This window comes from Manis javanica, chromosome 13 (assembly GCF_040802235.1).
Source record: "Manis javanica isolate MJ-LG chromosome 13, MJ_LKY, whole genome shotgun sequence".
Lineage (NCBI taxonomy): Eukaryota > Metazoa > Chordata > Mammalia > Pholidota > Manidae > Manis > Manis javanica.
The window spans coordinates 48349415-48376047 of record NC_133168.1 but is presented as its reverse complement, the minus strand read 5'-3'; the positions used below and the strand labels follow the sequence as shown (position 1 = coordinate 48376047).

The window sequence follows — 26633 nt, the reverse complement described above, 5'->3', positions numbered from 1 at the left end:
AGATATACTGTGCAGCTCCTGAATTTGTATGTATTATTTTAAAAAACCTCATTAACAATCAAAAAGTAATTTTTAGTAAGTGCTTTAAACATTTCCTATTATTGTACTTTGGAATGCATTATTAAATTAATCAGCCCATCAAAAGCTTGAATCAGTGGCTAAAAATCTTTTCAAAATATTTTCAAAGGAAAATAACAAAGATGATAATAACGTTGACTTAGATGATGTTTCATTATGATCAAAATCAAAAGAATCAAACTCAAAAGTGAAATATAAAATAAAAAAAAAACAAGTTTGTATTATTCACTATTAAATGTAATATTTGCAATTATTTTGCACAATTTATTATGTTAAGTGTTAATTTAAATTTTACTGATTTTTTTGATATGTTTGTACGAGTGAACTCAGCCTAATAAGTTAATGCTCAGAGATTATCTGTGCATAGTTTTAAGTTAACACTGAGATGTGTGATAAAGTTTTCCTTTTTAAAGATTGGTATTTTACCTATGTTTGAGAAACACTGAAGCAGGGGTTTACTCTTAAACTGTTTCATACCCATAGGGATTTAACAGAGCATGCTTTCTTGCACATTTGGAGGTAAGGTAAAAGTAATAATGCTTACCCAGTTGCTGGGTCTGCTAGAACAAGGGGATTCCTTAAGGAAGTCAGCATACTGAGACTGGTGCTTGAAAGAAATGTTCAACAAGAGAGAAAGTCTTGAAACCCTATCTGGTTGCTGTGTATATGTTATGAGCCATATGGCTTTGCTCTGACAGTTCAGACCAGTGAACTCTTAGCTATTTTTAGTGATTTGATAGAGAACCACAAAATAGTTTATTCTTAGACAAAACGAGTTATTTAGGAGGAAATTCTAGCTACTGGAGCAATCTTATCCTTCTTGTAGGTCATATGAACAAATCTATTAAGTTTGTTTAAGAATTAGATTCCTTAGGCTTCTGCTTCTTTCTTTTGTTGGGTCTTCACAGCTCGCATCTCCTACTGCCACCGTCTTTGTCTCCTTTGTTTAGGAGAGGGTTATGGTCATAATTTTGACCTTTGGATTTCATCCCAAATACATCCTGGGCAAGTAGAAAGGTGGGTGAAACACTTTTTTCCATTACTGCCATAAGGAACTTGCTCGTGAGACCATTTCTACCTGTACAAGAAGATTCAGAGGCCCAGTGGTATGACAGTGCCCCTTGTGGAACCTTTCCTAAACCTAAGGAAATCCTAAGCCCCAAGTTCTTGGAAGCCCAATGTTGGTATCAGTATGAATTACTTCATGTAGGAGATGTCCCTGGAGCACGTTTATCACCATGAACTTGTATGTTAGATCCTCATTTATTTACTTAATTTTTCAGGTGTAGAAGGGTATGTGCTTTTCTGTATTCCAGGAAGCAATTTAGGCCAAATTTACTATGGAAAAGGATAATCACAATGGTGTTTCAATCACATTTGGTTCCAATTTTCCTGTCCAGATGTGTATGTCTGTTTTTGCATCTTGTCAGTTTTTTCTTCCCTGGAACACATTGTCTTTTAAACTGAATGCTAATCAGGATAAATATACAACGTACCCAATAGGGAATCTTTGTTTTGTATTTGAAAAAAAAAATTGGGAGATGGCTGCTCAGATACAAAGATGTGTTTAGTGAGGGTCCAGAGACAAATATACTTGAGGTACCCAACTAGTTGTGTGTATTTGTAGGTGCAAGATTTACTGGCTTTCACCCCCTGAAGAGTCTGTTGTGGGGGTCTCAGAAATCACCCCAAATGATTAATTGCTATTGAAATAACATTTTGGTAAAAGATGGTAAGAACATGCTTACCAGTTATCAGAGCTAGCCATGTAAGTTAAAGCTTTAGAATGAATTTCGCCCTCACCTTCTGTAATATTTCTATCACTGTACTGTTATCACTGTGACTGATAAAAAGGTTTGCAAGTAGGTTGTTGTGTTCCACGTTCCATGATAAAATATGGTGCAATATTAATTTGATTGAATTTTTTCTGCTTTATTATGTTCATAAAATATTTTAGCTTCTCTTTAAAGTTTACCAAAAAGGAAAAAACCCAGTAGCGTTATGAAATTTACATACAGATGATTCACAAGTGTGTTTATAGTCAAGATTTTTTCTGAGATGCAGAATCATATACTCCACAGCCTATTTGACATCTTCTCTGGCATGACTCAACAAAATTAATGCCCCTTCTTCCTTAGATGATATTTATTATTCTTTTTGGCAGCCTTTCCTATATTTGGTGACGTTTTTGCCTTTTAAGTTCTCATAGACTCAGAAAGAAGTCAAATAGTTATTTTTCAGCCATCTTAATAGCTAGATATTGACAGGTGACCAAATCTCCCACCATTCAAACAACCCACAGGAACTTTGATTAGGAAGCTACTGACTGCAGCAAGGAGGCATCATAAGGATATCCTTCTAAAGAGAGTAGAAGCATAGTGTGGATAAAGTGAAGGTTCTATGGCTAGGATTCCCACCTGGCCCTGGTCAGCTAGTTCATTGCATATGTGTGGGCAGTACATCATTGCTGACTCTGTATAAAAAGCTCTGCTCAGTGCTCTGGGTGACAGGGTGGCATGGCTGTACAGCTGCATGGCTGCAGGAGAGCAGAGACTGGAGTGGTAGCAGTGCCAACGATAGAGACTGAGATGGCTGCAGGGACAGAGAGGCCCAGAGGCAGAGACTGGCGTGCTGCACGCAGACTTGCACTGAGTGGACGGGATTCCAGTGATTGACCTGCCACCATGGGAATAAAGTTGGGTATAACCCTTTCACCCCAAGAATGTCCTACTGTCATTTCTTTGGTCACATTGAACCCATAGTGAACTTGTCTCGGGCTGAGACCCATTGGCAGGACACTCACTCCCCAAAAAGGTTCCATTGTCATTCCTCGGTGTTGCTGAATCCATAGTGAAATTGCCCAGGGCTGAAGCCTATTGACAAGACACATAGATACCTGGAAGCTGTAAAGTATAGGACCCAGTCTGGGTGTTGCTGGGAGCAGTTGGCTATGTACAAGCGTGGGTCTCCACTAGAGGGGTCCTGGGGTGTATTTTGGTCATTGTTTGGGTTTCCTATATCCTTTAAGAACTTTCTTTTTTGCTGAAAACCATACAGTAGATTCTACTGTTTATAGCAAACTGATTTTTTCCCTAAAATTAACCTTTGTCCAGTGTGTATCACACCTCTGTCTATGTGGGTATATGAGCAAGGACTATAGTTGTGTGTTCTGGATACCTGCTGTTCTTCACTTCCATATCTCATGCACCACCAAATCTTGCTGGTTTTAAGATGTTTTGGCTGGTTGCTTCACATCATCTCCATTATCTACTACCATAATTTAAATATAATTTTTCCTACTGAATGCTCTAACTATTTCCTACTGTTCTCCCTAAGTCACTCTACTTACTACCTCATCACCCATTTATTCTCTACACTGTCACCAGAGTGATTTTCTAAAATATAAATCCGATTTAGGACGACAACCTCCACCTCCCCAGGTGAAATCTTTTCTGTGTCTTTCTATATAACATTTATGATAAAGGCAAAACTCCTCTTCGCTTGCAAGGCCTTCTTGGTCCATTTACTTCCTGCATCTCCATCCTTATTTACCCCCATTTCTCCTGTCCAGCCAAATTTTGGATCTCTCATATTTGTTATATCTGCCCTTCTCCAGGTCTTTTGAACCAGTGGTTTCTATTGTCCGTAATGATCTTCCTTTCTCTTCAGCTAATAACTCTAATTCCTCAGATCACAGCTCTGACCTCATTTTCTCAGAAAGACTTCAGACCTTTCAGACGAAGTTCTATCTCCCCATGATATGATCTCAAAGTCAACCTCTCTTGTATAGAGGTTACCACAATTTTGTTTCAATACACATTTGTTGATAGTTTGCTCATTTGTGTGATACTTCATACATGTGGAAGAAGCTCCATGTAGGAAAAGTACTAAAATGTTACTAGTTAGAGCACTTTAAATTCATGCTCACTAGGTTTTCCATGCACTTTGAAATTATTGAAGTTGTATTAATTCTTTGTAAATTAAATCCTATCTACTTTGATAGTATAACATAGAAGCAAAAGAAAATGCTTTAGTATTAGATTTGGTTTGAGTTTTGAGCAAGGTAGTTAAGTTTTCTAAACCTCATATTATAATATTTAGCACTTTACATATTCAGTATATTTCTCATTGGAAGTTTGGATGAATTAAATAAGATACTTTTGCTGTTTTAAATAGTTCTATTAATTACTATATTTAAGCTAGCCTCCATTATCATTTCTCTTAATGGAATATCTGTTGTATGTAGATGACTATGCAGAAAGGCATACTGAGAGGCAAGAGCCCATGAGAGGGTTACTACTGAGTTTGGAAAATTCTACATATTATAACACTACAAGCTAGGAAATGTAAAATATATGAATTACCTACAAAATTCTGTGATTAATTCTGGGAATTCATAGAGAAGCTGGGAATTGAGCTTGCTAGGGGAGAAAAAGAAAATATTGCCTTCTAAGCAAAAAAGGGGGGATGAACAAGGCAAAAATGCATGCTGCACCATTATGAATTGTGAACTTAGTTCATGCTGGTGACTCATGGCAAATAAGCATTGCAAGGTTAATATGGATCAGACTTGTGATGATTTTGAGTACCAAATGGAATGTATGGTCTTATCTATGTCTGGGCATGCAGTTGATTGCTTCAACCTATATTCAAGTTCTGTTCAACAATAGAACTTGTGTTTCTGTTTCATCTAGTAGATTTATGTCACTGTGATTGGAGTAATTACTGCCATTTTGTGGTGCTTGCAGAGTTTAGACACTGCTTGTAGGATCATTTGAAAATAGTTGCTTTTTTTTTTAAAGTAATGTAAAGAATTCTTAGGATGTTACTTGATAATATTAAAGTTAGAAGAAAAAAAAATCTTGGAGACATGTCCTTGCTTCTAGTTATTCTCAAGGGAGAGAGATTTGATCCTGTTCTGTATGCTTATGCATTTTTCCATTTATCTTATGAATATTACTGAAATCCTGAAAGTGCATCTCAATAGTAGACTGGAAGATCTGAAAGTCACGTTTTTGAAAATTTTCAAGTTCCCGCTTCCCTTCCATACAAAATAGCTACTCACCCTTTGAGAGAAGGTGGAGAAACACCTACACTGAGTTGTTGGTCAGAGTTCCCACTGTTTCTTTGGCTGAAACTATTTTCTATTTTAACTTCTATAGTACACCCCAGGGGAAAGCTTTAAAAAGGCAGTGTGGGAACTGAAACTCTACAGTTTCTCAGTGTTTGTGTTCACCCATTGGGCCTTAAATCAGCATTTATGAAAACATTGAAGCACAATCCTCAGTCGCTCTCAGGGCAGAAAGAGAGCTGTTGGAATGGAGGTCACTTGCATCATGCAGCTTTTTTGGTTATGTTTAAAAGGAATGTTTTATTTAAATCCTTGAGTGACTGTATTTGCTAAGAGGAAGTTGAATTAATTGTACGCTAACAGAGAAGTATTTGCATGTAGTCCCTTTCCTCATCGTTGGCCAAGATGCTATTTCACAATTAACCAGGTGTGTTTGGTGATTTTTTAAGTAACAGCTGGATTGGCAGGGCTGGAGTGGAGTAGCTTATCTTAGAGAAGAGTGGTATGATTCCGTTTTATACTTTGCTGTAGTATTGGGAACCACTAGAGCTATCTTAATGTAGGTTCAGGAGACTTCAGATGGGTCTCAGGTGTTTTTTGTTTTAATTTTATATAATATTGTTGAATTACAGAAGATTAATCATCATGGGAGGAGATGATACCATTACTCTTTGGCTTTTATATTTTCTGGGACCTCAGTGTCATTTATGATATTTGGATAGCTTATGAAGCTACTTTGGGAGACAGAAAATAAATATAACCCTATTTTCTCTACCACCCTGTTCTTCCTCTTTTCACCTGACTTTCTAGATCTTAACAGTTTGCTTCTTCTCTTTCTCTCTTCTCCCTTAGACTCTTTTCCTCCTTTCTCTATAATTAATTTCTTACTTTTTCCTCCATATTTTATGCTTTCCTTCCCTTTTGCTTTTCTTTTTCTTTGTTTGTGTTAGGCTTCTCAGGCAGGCACTGTTTTCAAAAACAAGCAGACAGATTTTTGGTTTAGATAATACTTTGTCAATAAGAACAGTAAAAAGATATTTTTCCTTGGCCATTTCCCATTTTTGTAGACTCAACAACAATCCACTCAAACAGTGCTTTTATTATATCTAAAACACTTATGTTTTCTGAGCCTCGGATTTCATCAGTACAGTAGTAGAGGAGAGATGGATGACTGGGATGGGCAGTGTCAGAGCCAGGATGCAGAATCAGGTCTCTGACCTCAAAGCTTGAAATCTTAGCCATTCTATAGATAGAAATATGCTTTCATTTGGATGATGGTGGAATATGTATTATTCCTTCCTTTTGAATCTTTTATGAAGTGTCTTCTATTGTAGTCAGTGTAGTTATTGTATTCATTCTATTATAAGGAATACTCCTGGTCCTTAGAGTATGATAAATGAAGCAACTTCCTTGGTTCTTAGTTGAACAGCTCCTGTAGCCTGATTATTCTTGAATGTGAGAATGCAGTTGGATTTTGCTCAACATGATTTCTTCTCTAATTGATCATTACTTCCCATTAATTATTCAGGAATAGTTGTCTCTTGTTATTAATTTTGAATCAAAGAGACCCCGGTTCTTCTAGTATATTAAAATAGATTTTTGGTGCCTTCAGATATACTGTGACTACTGAGTGTTTTGATTTTGGGAATATCTGTTTATATGGCAATATGGAAGCACTGTACACTCATTCTCTACTGCCCTGGCTTTCCATTGTTCACAAGGTTATTGTATATCCAGACAGCAGGGTGGGATTTTTGGTATGGTATTTAGCTCTGAAGCAGTTTCCAGAAGCTGTAGGCTGTATTTCCTTCTCTTTCTTATCTTTCATTGTTCTTTTAAATATTGGCTCCTTTGGAAAGATGAGTGATGATTACAAAATTGGCTACAGGACAAAGATTCTCTTGCCTTCTGGGGAAATGCAACTCTGATTATTCTTTCTTAAGTGGCTTTTCATTCTAGCAACTGCTTCTCAAAGCATTTCAGTTCCACATAATGTAAAAGCTATGTGGGTTAGAGAGCCAGGGGTGCAGTACTAGGATTCAGAAATTGGACACATCTTAGAACAGGAGAACTTCAACTTAGATCTATGAATCCTTTACAATTAAATTGTCAGTAAATGTGTGTGTGTGTGTTTCTGGGGAGAGTATTCTATATACACATCAGATTTCAAAGAAAGAAAGAGCAAGAAAGGGGGTTAGAAAGGGATAGGAAGGAAAGAGCAAGGTGGGAGGGTTAATGTATGGGGATGTCGGGGTTAGGCAGGATTGGAAAGACAAGGGTTGAGAAAGGTTCAAGTGCCACAGTGCCACTGAACTGGAAGGTCTTAGGTACACTACTCTTCAACACTGTCATTTCATTTTTTTTATCTTTGAAAATGTTCTTTTCATACATTTTTTGGTTTGATTCTCTACTATTTGATAGAGAAAGGAATGAATATAGAACAGAATGTTAAAAACCTACCCAATCAGCACGCTTTAGCACATCATGTAGACAATCTCAGTTAATCCTGACAGCCAACCTCAGAGGTTTTGGGATTTCAAAGTAAGGAATCTAAGACAGAGAAAGGGCAATTATTTTGCCCAAGGTAGAAGTTAAATTGATGGGTAGGAGGTAGGGAAAACTGGAGTCCTAAAAGACCCTGGAGAAAAAAGCGCAATGGATTTTTAAATTAACCTCTTCTAAAGAGGAAGCAGATGATATTAATTAACACTTTTAATAATCACTTTGCACAGGTTTTCTGTGTCATACAGATGAAATGAATATTTTGGTGGTCAAAGTAAGAGCCAATAAGATTCATGCTTTGCCTTCTAAAATGTTGTAGGGGAAGAAGGTAGATCATGGTACAATGTTTGGCCCAGTTTTAAACCTTAACATGTAGCAGGCAAACTCTGTGCTAATTTTACCTAAAACCTACCTTTTAGTGGTTTGTGTTGTCTGAAAGTTTTAGAATGTATTCTCTGAAATCAAGATATTTTTCTATTTTTAAGTGTCAGTTGGCCACCTAGAACAAGTACAAAGCCCTTACTCGGGGATTATGAGATATTTTATCCTTGCAGAATGTGTATGAAGCAGGTTTATGTTTTGCCAAGACAACAGAAGGGACATTTTAGAGAGACTTTATTTGTTGGAAATAGAATCCTACGAAGATTCAAGTTCAGTCCTTTTGTATTGGAGTTTGAGGGACAAATTTACTTTCTCTAATCTGGCATTTTATAATGTGTGCCTTATTGTCTCTTTTAGAAACAGACTATATAAGGTGGAGGGTGAATTCCATTAGGAGAGGCATTTTCTTAAGAAATTTAGAATGTGAAAGTCTGAAGAATTACAGATCATGTGAAAAAAGTGAGGGCACCTATGTCAGTCTTACTGAAGTGATGGAATCTCTTGGCAAATCGTGAAGATTGAGCACCGTGTTTAAAGTCATTTCAGGTTCCATGGTTTTTTTTCCCTTTTTCGATGTATGTTAGAAAAAATAATGCTGTTACCATGTTTGAGGTTCTCTAAATTTGCCTGTCTTCAGTTGAATTCACCAAGAGTCTGTGGGTATAAAATCCCACTGTTAGGTGCCATGGGGAAAAAGAAATCTTTAAACTTGAAAAACTTGCACTTGGGCTGGGGAGATACACAGATAGATGTAGTATATTTGGTACATATGAGAGCATTATGGTAATGTTATAATTATGCAGAGCAGGAAACACAAGTGCTGTGAGGGAAATAACAACAACAAAAATTGCCACAGTAGAAAGAATCTTAGAAGGAACTATGTTAGTTAATAGATCAAGGAATGCTTCACCAGTAGATGGCATTTGATCTGATACCTTGAGTGATGGAAATAAGTCCGCTGAGGAGAGAGTGTGCCAACCAGTATGAAGGCTGTTGGGCAGGCATAAGCTTGGGTTTTTGAAAGCAGGAGGAAACTGGCTCTATCTGGCACATGTCGAGTAAGGGAAGAAAGGTCTAGGAGACAGTGTGAGAGAGGGAGGCAGGACCAGATTTTATTGAAGCTGTTAGGCTAAAAAGTTGAATCTACTTCTCATTGCAATGTGTAGATATGAAAAGATTAATTGTATGTTTTGAAAAAATTAATTTGGCTGCCTGTAGAAAATGATTGTAGGGCTGCTAGTGTGGAAATCAGGAAACCTGTTAGGAGGTGATTCTAATTATCCTGAGAGATGACAGGAACTTGGTAAACTATGAAGAAGAAAAGTGGATGGATTGAGGAGATAGTTTGGAAGTAGAGACAATATGAATAGCCAGTGTATTATTACAAGAGGAAAGTGAAGGAAAGGAAAAATCAAACTGATCTCTAGCTTCTTAGTTTTAGTAATTTGGTATATTATATTGCCACTGAATCAGATACAGTAAAATGGGGTGAGGAGACAAAGCTTGAAAAAAGGAAAAAAGAAGCTGAAAGATAGGAAATAGAAGGCAATGGGATTGCCTCCAGTGCAAAGGTAGTAACAATAGAAATGCTTAGCGACATTAATGTTACATCAAAGAAAAAATCCCTGGCTTATTAGGGGCCCATACCACGATTTTGGTTGTCACTATTCTCTCTAACCAGAGATCCTGGTTGTTGCTTCTTAAACTGGCTGGGCATGAAACTATGTTACTGTGCAGTGTCTCTTTCATACCAACAGTTTTTGGCATGTTCTTGTTTCTGCTGGGAAAATATCACTCAATGCCAAGAACTAACTGTTTTGCACAGCATGTTGGTGCTTTGATAGCTATTCAGCATGGTCCCAGAACACACAAAAATGCTTTTCTTATTAGAATAGAATATCACCTAGTCTTCGGATTCAAACTGAAGCTATACTATTCACTTCTCTGCATTTGGACTTCTCCACCTCCATAATCACTTGACCCATTTCCTTCTAATAAATCTCTTTCACTCTCTTTCATTCTGTTTCCATGTGTGAATATGTCCTATTGGCTCTTTTTCTCTGATGAACCCTTTACTAGTACTCCCTTTGTACTAGTGTTAAAATATTCAGCTTTAATTATTTTTATTCTCTAAACATCCAACATCCCTGTAAAGACTTTTCTTAGAGTACATAGAGTACATCTTTATACCCTGCAGATACTGAATGAATGAATAAAGTAGACTCAATATAAATAAAAGCACTGATAATGTTCTCATTAGAACCTAAAGATAAAATAATTCTGTGTATCACAATGCAGTGGTTCTCTGCATGTAGTACAGGGAGCACCATGGGTCCCCAGGCCCTTTTAGGGATTTGTGAGGTCAAAACTGTTGTCATAATAACACTAGGATGTTGTTTTTCTCATTTATTCCTCTCAGTCTCTCATAAGTGTATAATAGAATATCCCAGAGGCTACATGATGTCTGATATCTCAACAGCTTGAATGAAATAAAAATGAGTATTTAAGCAGCCTTCTATTAAGTAGATATTAAAGAGGCTTTCAAACATGTAAAACTGCCCTCTTCATTCTGTCTTTTTTTTTAATACAATTATTTAAATAAAAATACGTTATTTAGGTCAACATAATGGGTTTATTATTGTTATTCTCAGATGAATTAATAAGTGTTTTTGAAATTTCTCAGTTTGAACTTCTAAGATGGTCAGAATTGGTAGATAGAACTCACAGAAACAAAGCTCTTTGACATCTTCAATAATTTTTAAGAGTGTAAAATGGGACCTGAGACTGAAGTATTTGAGAACCATTGCTCGAGGAGTGGTTCTTAAAAAATACTAAGGGCACACTTCCGAACGTTATAAACTTCTATCAAATGATTCTAGTCTGGAAGCTGCATAAACCAGTTCCAATTGTTTGTTTTATTTTTGTTGTTGTTTTGATGTTTTCTGATAGTTTCTCTCTGTATAGGTAAAATTGATACTGCCTCAACAGTTACACGTTGTTACATTCTGAGAGTTAGTCTCATCGTTTCCTTCTCTTTCATTCAGGCATACAACTAAGCAACTAAGAAGCATTTATAAAATTTATTCTATATGCAGGACCCTTGTTAGATGCTATATCAGTTATCAATTCATTACTTTGCAGCTCCAAATCCACCTTTAATTACCTGTTCTCTGATAGTGGAGCTTGACCATTTAAGAAGTTCTCTTCTGTAACTAGCACAGGGTTATAATATGTCAGTACAAGGAGCTTCTTTGGTTGAATTGTGCTTCTATTTTAGCTTTTTCTTGCTGACACTACTTATCTGTCTGTTGTCTGGTAATATGGCCAGTGCATATATTCCCTCAGGGAGCTTGTGGCCCCAGGCCTGGTTTGGTGATCCCCTTGCTGTGGCCCTCTCAACATGCACACAGCACACCCCTGGGCTCGTTGGTACCCTACTGCATAAAATGTTTCCTTCTTATCCAACTCCACCCTGAGCTACCCAGCAAACTTCTTCTGCAGCCAGTGGACTGCAGCCACACCTTCTTGGAGGAGATCTGATTCTTAGCAACCTTCTTCCCCTTTCCATATTTTCCCTTCCTTGGGTAATGTGGTTACTCATAGGGTTCTCTTTACAACTTTAAAGTTTCTACTCTCTTATAGTTAATAATTCTTAGGTTATACTTTCACTGTTATGTTTTCTGTGTGGTTTCTCTCTTTTGATTAGACTCTGAATAAGTTTTTACTTTGCATTATTCTTCTTAGGGATATAAATGATCCCTACATAAATTATGGAATATTTGAACAAAGGCAGTGTATAATTAAGGGCAAGAACCAGAAAGGTAGAAACTATGTATCAAAGGGCTCAACATGGGCTGGAGCTGAGACAGTGCAGTGGATAAGAATCTGCTAGGGTATGAGATAAGGGAGGTTCTCTTATAAAAAGGGGTGAGCCGCTTCCAGAGAAGAAAACTGGCATGGTATGTGGAAAAAATAGTGAGGACTCTGTGAGATTAAAGAAGATGACTTGTGAGAAGAAGTAGCAGGAGGTAAAGTGGCAAAAGTACTTTGGGGCAAAATCATGGAGGGTTGTTGATACTAAGCAGAAAGTGGAAATTTCAGTTTTTTTAATGGGGCTCATTCAATGGATTTTGAATAAGAGCTGGCTTAATAAAAATATTATGTTAGTACACTAAAGGATATATACATACACACACACACACACACACACACACACACACATATATATATAAATATAAATACAGGAGTTTTAAGGTGAAGTATGGAAACCTATTTATCATTCATTATTTTTTTTGTAGTTAATTCTCTTTCCTGTTTTATTATGTTATTCTTAGAAGTAGCTCAAAGAAAAATTTTCATTAATACATGAAATCCATAAGGAATTATTTATTCAACCAGATATTAGATAATGGTGTTTATGAATATGGGACTTGTTTTCTTTGGTTATTCTTTTAAGTAAAAGACACTATTTAGTCTAAATAGTTACTGCTTTTCTTTCTCTTTTTTTTTAATGAATTGAAATAAGAAGTTCCTGCTTTTGGTATTGTGGTTTTTTTGAAAGCCAAGATGCTGTTAATCTGTAGGATGCAAGTAAGATTTATTTTTAAAAGGCAAAATACTTGTGTATATTTCCTAAGTATTTATCATTATTTATTTGATGTTTCTCTTGGAAGATAATATTCATGTACTCTTTCTCTTTTTAAAGTACAAATCTAATGCATGTTTATTGCAGAGCATTTGGTGAATATACATAGACAAAAATAAGACAATAAAAGACAATTACAGCTCCCTTCTGATAATGCAGTTAACTATTTGCTATATATTTTTGTTTTTCCCCCAACATTCATACAATTGTATATCTTTAACATAAATATATATTTTTTCATTAATGAATAGAATATTTATAACCTGCTTATTTTACTTAACATATTGTGACTATCTTCCATTAAATTTATTTAATAATCTCATTCTTAATGACTGCATAAGTTTTCATCAAACTGATTTATTATGATTTTGCAGGTTGCCTATTTTTGGACATTTAAAGTATTTCTGTTTTTCTCTATTTTAAATAGCATAATGATGATATGGACATCATTTTTAAAGCTATACTTTGTACATATATGTGATCTTTAACATGCATTTATAGATTTGGAATCACCAGCAGAGGGTATATTTCTCTTTTAAGGTTTTTGATTCTCATTGCCAAATTCTCTTCAGGAAGATTATACTTTTTTTATGAGCGTAAGCATAGTAGTTTTTCTCCTATGTCTTAAATGATATATTTGAGAACCCTAACTCAAGAAACTATAAGGAGTATTATAAGGCCACATTAAAGAAGTTATATTAATTAGGAGTAAGTATGTGATATATGTGTGACACAGATGTTTCATTATTAAGTCTCAAGATAGCTAAATCACAAGTAGGTAGGGCTGAACTCATTAAAAATCTGAGGGATTAGTTAGCTGGTGTCAGAACTATAGTAAATAAAATTAAATTAGAACGTAAAGAATAAGGGAAATGCATATTGTATAATTTCCTGACTCTAGGGGTTGATAGCTAGTTAGTTATTCTGGGAGACTGTAGAAGTACTTTTTAGAAGTTGATAAGAATAGAATAGTGTTCTCAATGTTTGGGTTGTGTCAAACCTGTGGCTACCTCCGTAGTTTCAACAGGGTAAATTGCTACTATATAAAGTCAGTTGGCAGAAGGATTTAGAAGGCTTTTTGGTGCTAGTGCTTGGCTCTTCCTTTCTGGAGCTGTGCAATAGGTGTGTACTATCCCATAGAAATCAGAAAATGTAGTAATAATTAGGCTGTATTGGTAGAGTACCATTTAGCAGAAACATTGCATAGAAATGAAATATCAGCACTTTAAAACTATTTCAACTTGCATAGAATGACCTGGAAATGCTGAAATTGTTTGGTCAAGCTTTTATTTTGTGATTGTTGTCCCTATTATCAAATTGGTAATTCCTACAAATTAATATACTTTGCTCATCCCATTTCCTTAATAAGAAAATTATTATAGCTTAAAATGTGCAACTGGCTAAAAATTGCTAAATGATCTTAATGGTAAATATCACACTACATAATTAAAATGTGTGATAAAGCATATTTTACTCCCAAGTTTATTTTATAATGGAAAACAATAGCTATTTGAAATCCTGTAAGTCATTTAGGGTGCACTACTTTGAACTTGACAATCAGAAGCCATAATTGATGCAGACTTATAAAATAATTTAAATTCATTACTGCCATAAAATGTCATTGAAAACACTGTGTAGCAGTGGAGAAAATAGGTCACAGTTTGTGAAGAAGTTGAGGCCCAGTAACCCTAAGTAACTTATCCAAAATCTCAAGCCTGGTCCTAGTTAAAAGCAATGATTGGTCTGCTCTGCTCTTCTATGGTAAATCTGAAAGACATCTTGGCAAATGAGCCATGGACATCAGAATGTAATTATATAACCAAGAATAGAAACATTCTGTTTCAATAAGTTGGGTTGGGATCCAGGACATCCTGTTAAAAAAAATACATAATTTCTCCAAAAATAAATGTGGCCAATTTATTCTATTAATGTGTAATCTGTGAGACTCAGGAATAAAAAGAATTCTAGGTTATAAGAGAAGATGAGAACTGGAAAAAATGAAGTGAAAGTATTATCAGCAACTGTCACACTAGTAAGCTTATTGTGTACTTGGCCTGATAACTGATTGTGTTATCATATGAAATCTTACAAAAGTTCTGACCAAAGACTACCACTGAACAAGATTGGTTAGATTTGAAATTTTGGTTTCTTATGTCTAGAAGTCCTCTTTGTCTGCCATATTTTGAACTTGTGGGAAGTAAATTGAGCTAGTTAGACTGGTAGTCAATGAGTGTTCAGTGTGTCATGGGTAAAAGTTACTATGTTTTAGGGAGGAAGCACAGAAGGTCGATTAATTCTACAAGTTGTCAGGAAGAGAGACCTAAGTGTAATTCTTATAACATTGGATTCTGTAACACTACACCTCATACATGTTGGTTAAAATTACATCCCGGGGGAAAATACTTTATAATGAAATTTGTGCTCTACCTTAAGTATGATAAACAGATATATTTACATTTTTGTGAGATGTGTCTGTTAAAATCCACTGTGACATAAGAAAGACTGACTTTTTCTGCAGAGGTCCTTAGACTGATGTCAGCAGCTGATGTTCAAGTCCCATTTTTGTCATTAGCATTATATGTATGGCCTTTGCCTGCAAAAAGCAAAGACTGTGTTTGAGGGTGGAACTACTAGGTGCTATGAGGTTAGGCCTCTTTATGTTATGTGCGTCTCCATGACAGGTAAACAATGAATATTTATTAAGTCGAAAGTACTGGAGTCGATAGTGATTTTCAAATTGAGCCCTAGAAGAGCACAGGAACTGCCACAGAATTGCACATGGCAAATAGCAATGGTGATAAGCTGATAGCTTAGTGGGCAGAGTTTGAGTAGGCAAATCTATGTCAGATTCTCAACTTTAGAAATTTGACATTTATAACTTGAGTTATCACACTTATACTGCAAAGTGTCCTTATTCCCTGAATTGAAGTTCAAAGTGGTGAGTACTTTGCAAAAGATAAAACAGTTTGTTTAAATGATAATACTGGGATTTGAAATCATAAATGACTCCAGTGCCTGCACTCTTAGTCCATCTCCCACAGTATCATGGATAGGGAAAAGGAAAGATACACCTTTTTGTAAGCCAGGCCAATTAAGGTATTACTTTTATTTGTTTTTTGTTTGATAATAAAAGACCTTAGTTTGGTAAGATGAGATCTTTTAGAGTAGGATCTGGATTCAGTAAGTTATTAATAGTGCCTCAATTTCTTCATTTGTAAAACAGGAGTAATAACAGGTTGTTGCAGAGAGTAAATTAATTAATGCATGTTATTTACTTGGAACAATGTCTGTTACCTACTAATAATTCAGTTGAGCTACTTACTTGTTTTGACATCTTTCTGTAGTTCTGTTCTGGAAGACGACAGTCTTTTTGAGTTATATTTAATATTTAGAATGGATTGGTATTGTTTTTAGTATTCTTTTATTATGTATTCCCTTTTGCTCACATATTTAGCTTTACTACATGTAATGTCATTTCAGGTTCCTATATGATAGTGGACTCTTCAGATCATGAGCCTGGAGAAAAAGCCAGACTTCAGCTGCCTACAATGAAGGAGAATGACACTCACTGTATTGATTTCAGTTACCTGTTATACAGTCAGAAAGGGCTGAATCCTGGCACTTTGAACATTCTAGTTAGGGTGAATAAAGGACCTCTTGCCAATCCAATTTGGAATGTGACAGGATTCACAGGACGAGATTGGCTTCGGGCTGAGCTAGCAGTGAGCACCTTTTGGCCCAATGAATATCAGGTAATCTTCTGTGCTTTCCTGGTTTATGCTTTGATGTTACTGGATCTCACTGTATATGTAATACTCAGAAGTAAATACTAGCCCAGAGGAGTGGAAGATTGTCTCTTTAGACCTCCTCCACCCTGTTCTTGAGGAGATGTTTGGATACATTGGCACAAACCTTTCAAAGTAGAGAAAATATTTCCACATACAGAAAAAAGTAGTTTTAAGTATAAAATTTGTTGATTGTTTGGCGAAGAGCTACTTACTGACAGATACATTTCTGTGTCTCTTAAGGAAGAAAGAGTTCTTTCGAGTTGAGTGTAATATTCAAACTGGATTGTTTGACTGACTTCTTGAAAATAATATTTGGAAAATAAACATGAAATCACTGCTTCATGAAAAATCTGAGACTGAGGCATTTTGAATAATTATATTTTTGTCAATTACATGGAGTTTAAAAATAAGCAAACCCAAAAAGTTGTCCAATATCTCCAGATTTTTTCCAGAAATGCTTGATTTAATTGTAATCAAGCCATACAGTGAATAGTGTCAATACCTACTTTATGTTTTATCTGAGTGATTTTATATAGTCTAACAAAAAAAAATCCATTTACTAGTTTGGAGAGTTGTTGAATAATCCTCACTATGAGGTTTAGTACCTGGAAACATGGTTACCACTTTTGAAAGTTCACTTCTGTGTTAGATCTTGAGATTTTAACTTTTAAAAGACTTGCCTATTTGCAGTTTATTATAGAACTTAATGAGAATGCATTCATGTAAAGTGTCTTTTATTATGGTCAGTGAGTCATTTATAAGCTAAGAACAAGTTTCATTTCTGCTTTTTAAAAATGAACTATTTCTTCAGGTTAGGCTTGTACTTATTCCTGCAGGTGAGGAGGGGAAGCAAGGCATTGTTTTAATTGCTTTAACTTGAGTTTATTTCTTAAAAGCCTCTTACTTCATAGGTGTGATTGCACAGGTAAGGTGCTCTGTTCAGGGTTATGTGTTTATTCAGATTTCAATGGATTTTCATCAGATACTAGCTGATTGCATTATTCCTGAACAGAAGGGTGCCTTTCTTCAGTCTGGGAGAAGCCATCTGTTTTTTCAGGGCCCACAGCTCTGGGAGAACTGCATATGCGGTTTGGGGGCGGGTGGAGGTATGTGAATGCTAATACACTGGAAGCAAGATCAATGGGCTCATCTCTGACAACAGTGGGTTGATGGCTGTCATTGCTGGGTCACCCTCACAACACACTGTCATTATACTGACTTCACTGGCATCTGTAACTGGGACTTAACATAACAGTGAAAAGAAAAAGATCTGCTTCAGCAAAATAAAACTGTCAGTGGATTCAGCCTCCTTAAAAGAAATTAAAGCCCAAATAACATATCTGGCAAAACTGTTAAAAATTTAGATTCTAGATTTAGGTTGCCAGTACACAGCTCTGCTGCTTGCTACCTATGTAGATTGTTCATTAAATAATTGTTAGTTTTTCCTTGAAATAGACAAAAACACCTAGAAGTAGATTTTGATAAATCCAACAAATAATGTATCTGTGGAGTCATACCTCTGTTTCTCCTTCATAACTAAGAAACGGCATTCATATAATCACTTTTTCCTAGTTTTTTGTGAGAGCTGTCTTTGAATAGTTGGTATTAGTAACATTTTCTTAGGGTATAAAGTTAAAGTACCTAGAACTGAATGAATGATACTTGTTCAGGTTCATTTTTCATGACAAAACTCCCAGGGTTCCTTGTACTTCTGTTGTTTTTAAGCAAACAGTGCAAAAAGTGCCAAACAAGTTTCAACCTGGTGGATCTTTCTAGAGAATTCTTGTCAGAGAAAAAGATTACTAATGCTTAAAACTGAGATGGATAAATGTCTCTTTGTTACAGATTGGAATTTGAGCAACAGATCATTTCTTAAGTGATTAATTACTTTGCTTCCACATCTTTTTCGTTAACCTGCAAAACCTTAACAATCAATGAGAGCAAATAACAGAGTAGAATATTTTTTTCATGTGCTTAGTGCTCAATAAATTACTTGATTGATGTTTTCATCGATTCTGTCATTTAGATACCTACTTGTACTTATACATCAGTTATTAGAAACAACCAGCATAGCAGAAACCATATATTGATGTAGCATTTTTGCTATTAAGCAATACCATGAAAAACTTTTGTCTATTGCTTAATGTAGAATTTTTATGGATAAAAAACAAATTAAATATAGCCATTGCCATGTGCCACGATAGAACCCTGCTTTTTCATTCTTTTTTTAGATTGAAGTATAGTTGATATACAATATCACACTGATTTCAGGTATACAACATTGTGGTTCTACAGTTACCGATATTATTACCTCAGTAAGTGTAGTTTACCATCTGTCAACATACAAAAACATTATAGCATTATTGACTATATTCTCTATGTTATACTGCTATCCCTGTGACTAATTTATATTACAGTTGGAATTTTGTTATTCTTTATCCCCTTCACCTATTTCACCCACTCTTCCACCCTACTCCTCAGTGGCAACCACCAGTCTCTTCTCTGTGTCTATGAGTCTATTTCTGTTTTCTTCATTTGTTAAATTTTTTAAGACTCTATTTATAAGTGAAATCATATATGATTTTTCTTTCTCTTCCTGGTTTATTTAATTTAGCACAATATCCTCTAGGTCCATCCATGTCATTGCAAATGGTAAGCTCATGTATATGTAGCACATCTTTGTGATCCATTTATCTATTGATGGACACTTAGGTTGCTTCCATAACTTGGCAAGTGTAAATAATGCTGTAATAAACATAGATGTGTATATATCTTTTCATATCAGTGATTTTGGTTTCTTTGGCTAACTCCCAGAAGTGGAATTATTGGATCATATGGTAGTTCTATTTTCAGTTTATTGAGAAACCTCTATATTGCTTTCCATAGTGGCTGCACCAGTTTACATTCTCATCAACAGTGAAGAGGGTTCCCTTTTCTCCACACATCCTTGCCAACACTTCCTATTTCTTGTCTTTTGGATAGTATCCATTCATACTGGTGTGAGATACTAGCTCACTGATTTGCAGTCACCTGATGATTAGTGATATTGAACATCTTTTCATGTGCTTTTGGTCACCTGTATGTCTTTGGAAAATGTCTAGTCAGCTTCTTGGTCCATTCTTTAATTGGATTATTATTATTTTTTTGGCATTGAGTTGTTAGTTTTTATATATTTGGATATTCATCCCTTATAGGGTATATCATTTGGAAATATATTCTCCCATAGACTAGCTTGCCATTTCATTTTATTGGTGATTTCCTTTGCTGTGCAGAAGCTTTTTAGTATGATGTAGTCCCACTTAGTTATTTTTGCTTTTGTTTCCCTTGCTGGGGGAGACATATCCAGAAAAAGAATTACTATTGCTGATATTCATGAGTTCACTGTGTTTTCTTTCAGAAGTTTTATTGTTTCAGATCTTACATTTACGTCTCTGATCCATTCGAGTTTATTTTTGTGTGTGGTGTAAGGTAGTGATACAGTTTCATTTTTTCACCTTTAACTGTCCAGTTCTCCCAACATTTATTGAAGAGACAGTCTTTACCCCATTGTCTATTCATGACTCCTTTGTCATATATTAATTGACCATATATGCATAGATTTATTTCTGAGCTCCCTATTCTGTTTCATTGATCTATGAGTTTGTTCTTAGGCCAGTACTATATTGTTTTGATCATTATAGCTTTCTAGTATAGCTTGAAATCAGGAAATGTGATACCCCCTGCTTTGTTTTTCTTTCTCAAGATTGTTTTGACTATTCATGGTCTTTTGTGGTTCATTACAAATTTTAGGAATAGTTGATCTAGTTCTGTGAAAAATGCCATTGGTGTTTTAATAGGGACTGCATTGAATTTGTAGACTGCTTTGAGCAATACGGTCATTTTCACAATTTTAATTCTTCCTATCCATGAGCATGGAACATCTTTACATTTATTTGTTTCTTCTTCAGTTTCTTTAATCAATGTCTTATAGTTTTCTCAGTACAAGTCTTTACTTCCTTGGTTACATTTGTTCCTAGGCATTTTATTCTTTTCAATCCAATTGTAAATGGGATTGTTTTCTTGATTCCTCCTTTTGCTAGTTCACTGTTAGTATACAGAAATGCAACAGGTTTCTCTATATTGATTTTGTACCTTTCAACTTTACTGAACTCATTTATTAGTTCTAATAGTTTTTTGGTGGAGTCTTTAGGATTTTCATATATAGTGTCCAATCATCTGCAAATAGTGACAGTTTTATTTCTTCCTTACCAGTTTTTGAAGCTGATTATTTCTTTTTCTTGTCTGATTGCTGTGTCTAGCACTTCCAATATTATATTTACTAAAAGTAAGAGTGGCCATCTTTGTCTTGTTCTTGATCTTAAAGGAAAAGTTTTAGCTTTTTACCTTTGAGTATGATGTTAGCTTTGGATTTGTCACATATGGCCTTTATTATGTTGAAGTATATGCCCTCTGTACCTACTTTGTTGGCAGTTTTTATCATAAATGGATGTTGAATTTTGTCAAATAACTTTTTCAGCATCTATTTAGATGATCATATTTTTCTCCTTCTCTTGTTACTTGGTGTATTACATTGATGATTTATGGATATTGAACCATCCTTGCATCCCAAGAATATATCCCACTTGGTCGAGGTGAATGATCCTTTTGATTATTTGAGAATTCAGTTTGCTGATATTTTGTTGAGTATTTTTGCATCTATGTTCATAAGGAATATTGGTCCATAATTTTCAGTTTTCTAGTGTCTTGGTTTTGGTATTAGGGTAATGCTTGCCTCATATAATGGGTTTGGACATATTCCTTTCCCTTCTATTTTTTTGGGATACTTTAAGAAGGATGGGTATTAGCTCTTCTTTAAATGTTTGGTAGAATTTACCCATGAAACCATCTGATCTGGGTGTACTCTTTCATTATTAAAGAATCACTGCATATTTTTGTTTCTTTTCCAGACTCTTGATTGAGTTATGATATGCATAAAAATTAGCCTGCTTGATTTTATACTTAGCTTTTCTTTTCCAGATAATTTACACTCACCAAAACTATTTCTTTAAGCCATTTTTTAACCCTCTCATTTTCCTAATTCCTTTTTCTTTTTGTATTTCTGATGGCAAATCCTGTCTTTGTTTGCATCTTTCCTTATCTGACCACTCCTCTAATACACCCCCTTCTCACCTAACTTCAACAATAGCAAACAGTCAAAAAGAAAATAGGTCCAGAGTGCTATACCTTTAATTAGTAAAGGATAATTTTTGTATAAAAATCACACTCCTGGAAGTGAAAAAAAAAAATCCTCTCTGTAAGTTAGTTCTTCTCTTTTCCATTTTTCTGTTGAACTAAAAATCTGAAACAGATATAGTATATTTTTGATGTGATTTACCCTTCCAAATGCCTAAACTTGAGATGGATGTGATAATTTAATCACTTATGCTGTGGGCTATTCCATAATCTCTTTGTAATTTCTTCAAATTAAAAATGAGAATCACAATAGTACCCACAACATTGGGTTGTTGTGAGTATTAAGTGTGTTAACATATACAAAGTGTTTCAGAAAGTGTCTGATACACAGGATGTGTTTACCATAATATTTGGTTAACATTATGGTATGTGAATAAAAAAATTACAATTGCTACTAGATTTAATATGTGCTCAGCTTTTTTTCTGTCTTGAAAGCATGCCATAGTTTTTTTTTTAAGTTTTCATTTTTGTGAGCAGTTTTAGGTTCACAGCAATTGAGAGTACAGAGATATCCCATATACCTGCTGTCCTCACACACACATAGCCTCCCCAATTATCAACATCCCCTGCCGGAGTGCTACATTTGTTATAACTGATGAATCTACATTGACACATCATAATCACTCAAAGTCCACTGTTAATCTTAGGTTGGCTCTTGGTGTTGTAATTCAAAGGGTTTAGGCAAATGGTTAATGATGTGTATCAATCATATAGTATCATACAGAGTATTTTCACTGTCCATAAAATCCTCCGAGTGCCACATATTCTCCTTCATCCTCTGTTATTCTTTTCAGGTTTTTTATTTATTAAAATTTTGACTTATTTGATACCTGATTAGTGTGAGGTCATACCATGCTTACCCCTGGGGATATATAGTCAACGTCTCTCTTCTGAAGTTTACAGTCTAATTTAGCCCTATTGGAGACAAAAATGTAAATTACATGTAGGGCCTGCCTTTAAGGAGCTTGCTTAGTCCAGTTGGGAAATGTGAGATATACATATAAAAACTTGAAACAATATAGCAATTGTTCAAGGATTTAGAGATAAATATAGAATATGTGTGGGGGGTGGATAATGAAAACACAAGATAGATTGTCTCCAAAGCAGTTTGAGGCAGAAATGGGATTATAATTCTTTCCTATTGATTTCTCTATTCCTAGATTAGTATGCTTCACAATTATTTGGAGGCAACACTTTGCATAGTTAAGTAGAACAAGCAAATGTAAATTTTGTGTATGACATAAACATTGCTATGATATACTAATATATAAGGAACTCTTTATCACCTGTGTTTTCAGAATAATAGATGTCTTTTCAGTTTAGTATACTAATTATATTCATTTTATTTGCCATGGTTACAAGTTGCTAATTCTACCTATTTTTATAGGCCTTAAGTAAGTACCTTAAGTTTGGTAGTTGTTCACTGAAGTGAAAGAAAAAACTCAAAATATTATGAGGGTATTATCTCAGTGTTAAGTTTCAACTGAAGATCAGCTTACCTCTAAATATATAAATTTCTCCACTCTGGAAATCTGACCTGTCTTGTATGTATAAAAGTAAGTTCTGCTTTGGGATTAAATCCATTAATTTCTTACTGAACAGTGAGGTTGTTACCAAATGATGCAGGCCGACATAACTTCCAAAACTATTAGTGGAAATCTAATCTGCTGTTTTCCATTAACTGGGTGCACATCATTAATCACAAAAATGATGCGTGATAACAACTACACGGGTTTGGCCAGAAATTGAAAAGTGATAATATAACAGAATGTGCGCCTTTTTTTTCCCTTATGCTCTAATTCACTGAGAAACAAAACACTGAAGTTCTGCAATAGTTTTTCTTCCTAACATTTTTTGTTAGTTTGAAAAAAATGTAAGAACTGGATAAGCATGGGGTTCTCTGTTTTTATTTTCTTTCTAAAGGTTTATGTTAACATGCATTGCACTGATATTGTGAGAATGGATGATTCTTACACTCCAGAGATACTGCTCGCTTTAGATCTTAGAAGATTAAGACTTAACCCAAGTGACTGCTTACTTAAAGAAAAAGTTTTAAAAGATTGATATTTGGGGATTGAAGCTGGAGTGAGAGTATACTCAGGAACCTTCCGTGCAGAGTCAGGAAAGAGGATATCAGTCCTTGGAACTTTTGGAACTCTTCCAGTTTATACTGGTCCTCATTCACCCATGTAGAGCCCACTGAAGAAAGGAGGACAACAGCATTTTTTCTTTCCTGGATGTATTAGTATGCTTGAGCGCCGTAACAAAATACTACAGATTGGGAGGGTAAACAGCAGAAATTATTTCTCTCAGGCTGGGAAATCCAGATATCAAAGCGCTGGCCAGTTTGGTTCCTAGATAGAATTCTCTCCCTAGCTTGGAGATGGCCACCTATTCATTGTGTCCTCAACGTGGTGCAGAGGAGAGCATTGTGGTCTCACAATTCAGTCCATAGCACTAGATAAATCTACAGCTGTAACAACTTCATTTGTAGGCACTATGAATGACTCTGGCTCATTGTCTTGTATAACATGCTCAGATATTGTTAACTATCTATTCAAGTGTCAGTCTCCTCACTTTCTTCCACATTGGCAGGACTCTCTCCCACTTTTCTTACTTTCCCAGCTTCCTCTGCAGGTGGGAGTGGACATAGGACTCAGCTCTGAGCAGTGAGTTGTGAGCCGAAGTCTGCTGGGGGACTTCTAGGAAAGATGTTCCTCCCTGATGAAGGGGGAGACATGTTGTTACATGATGCTTGGTGTTACTACAGTTATCTGGTAACTATGAGGAAGGAGATGACAAACCCAGGGTAACAGAAGAAAGTCTGGGAGGACCCAGGGTCCTATTCTCAGACAAAATAATAATAGCAATAATAAAAAGATAAAAACTATTTTTTAAACAACTTTTAGATAATATTCTTCTACGTACCCTAAAATATCCTAATATATCATATGACATCTTTCTTGAGTTTTCAAGGAATCCCACTTATAAATACACATTTTTTGTAGTTAGAATATATGAGGTATATGGCAAAATTAAAAGTATACATATTTATGAGTGAAACAATTCATACTTTTCAGTCCAGTTGTAGAGAGAGGATGAATCTATATACTTGAAAATGTAAATAGGGCTATAACACAATGGCTGAAGAGAGTAGAAAGAGAGGAAGGAAAGATCAGCTGGGGTGTCTGCCATGTGTAGGACACTAGGCTGGATATTTCCACATATGTTATTTTTAGTTTGTTTTAATATTTGATCAAGTGCCAAGTAAATGTTTCTTGTCTTCAGGCATGGACTAAATTGCTGGTTATTTTGTGGTCAGAATTATTCTTTGTTTTCCTCTTTAGGAATTTAATCTTACTGTTAAAGTTTTGAACGTCAGCCATTATCAGTGACTTCTTAAGTTAGTTACAACTAGATAGACTTATTTTAGTTATGACAACAGTAATTGCCTAATAGGGGTACTTTGGCTCATTTTTACATTGGTAAAATACCTTCTGTCTGATAGGCTATTAACAAAGCAGACTTTTGCTGCTGAGTTTTAATCTTAATGGTTCTGTATTTGTTTCATTTAAAGTATTCTAAATGGTTTTTGGAAAAGCTCCCATGTTATTATAGTCATTGTTTTCTTAAAACTTAGAACCCGTGAGAGTGACTTCTTGGTTCTTGATTATAATTTGCTTTTATTATAAAACATCTGCTTTGCTTTTCCTTTAGACTCTGTACTGATTCACTAATGAGATTTACAGTTTGTAAATAAATGTCAACAAATGAAGAGTCCTAGTTAACACAGTAATTATTGCAAGTATATGGCAGAAGTCTCTTGTTACTCTACTAAACCATACCTGTTTTTATTTAAGTGTAGTGGAGCCTTCAAGTGCTCCTTCACTAATTCTTTTGAGAAATAGTTGCATGAAATTAGTTCACTTTCCTTTTAATAGCAGATTGAAAAGTAATGAACAGTAAGAAGAGTTAGGAAGTGTTTGTTCAATTTAGGACTTTTTTTCTTTAGGAGTTTATCCGAGGGAAGTGAGGAAGACAAATGCGACTAAGACTGGTAGAAGGGATACCAGTGTTTTACTTGCTTGCTACTTACATTCAGCACAGTTTGTTGAATCTAAATTAGCATATTTCTGATTCCTTGTTTTTCATACCTCTTTATTAGTTATTTAGCATACATTTATTGGGATGATCTTCATGTACTGAAATAAAAAAAGGTATCCTATTGGAACAGGATTCCAAGCAAAACACAAAAAAAATGCAAGAACTATTTCCTTCTAATTACTTTAATGATGTTTTTGACAATTCTGTACAATTTATTAATGTATATAAAACCATATCATATAAAAATATAGACAGCAATTTAAAATTAATTCCTTAAGTTATTTTGTCTGCTGATTTTGATAATTAATTGGAATTGGCCTTTTTTGGCAGGGATTCAAGTTTCTGTACAGCTTGCATTTCTGTGTGACCTTTTTGTCCATTTCAAATTCAAAGGATGATTTTCTTTATTTTAGACTGTATGTGGCATGAACAAAATATTGGCTCTTCACAGAGAAAACAAAACTTAATGACATTATGTTTTTGTCTAAAATTTAACTGATTTCAGTTTCATTTCTTAGAAGATAATGGAAAAATAAAAGGATGCACTATAGTATAGGTTTTTCAATTGAGAGTCTGCAATAGGAAGGAAATATAAGGGAAATGTCAGACATATTTATAGTCTGTATCTATTTTACTATTCCTTTAGCTAATAGACTATTCCATTGTTAATAATAAATGTTGGAACAAACTTTGGATACTGGCAATTAAAGTATCCACTTAAATAATCTAGTGGACAATTTATGATTAATTTTAGCTGTCTTGATTTGCAAAAGGTGAGTTTAAACTGTCATAAAACTAGCTGCTACACGTTATTTCTGCTTTTAGTTATATG

The 26633-nt window shown here is 35.0% G+C and overlaps 1 protein-coding gene across 12 annotated transcripts in view; it reads left to right on the top strand.

Annotated features, from left to right (window-relative positions):
* The window catches only part of PTPRK (protein tyrosine phosphatase receptor type K), a 552018-nt gene that overhangs the window by 178060 nt on the left and 347325 nt on the right, over positions 1-26633 (top strand). For 10 of the 12 annotated variants that reach the window (XM_073219587.1, XM_073219589.1, XM_073219588.1 and 7 more), the window contains exon 3: positions 16158-16429. The exons of the other annotated variants lie outside the window; for them this stretch is intronic. In XM_073219587.1, the coding sequence (XP_073075688.1) occupies positions 16158-16429 (272 nt within the window). The remainder of the gene's footprint in view (positions 1-16157; positions 16430-26633) is intronic. 12 annotated transcript variants of the gene reach the window in all.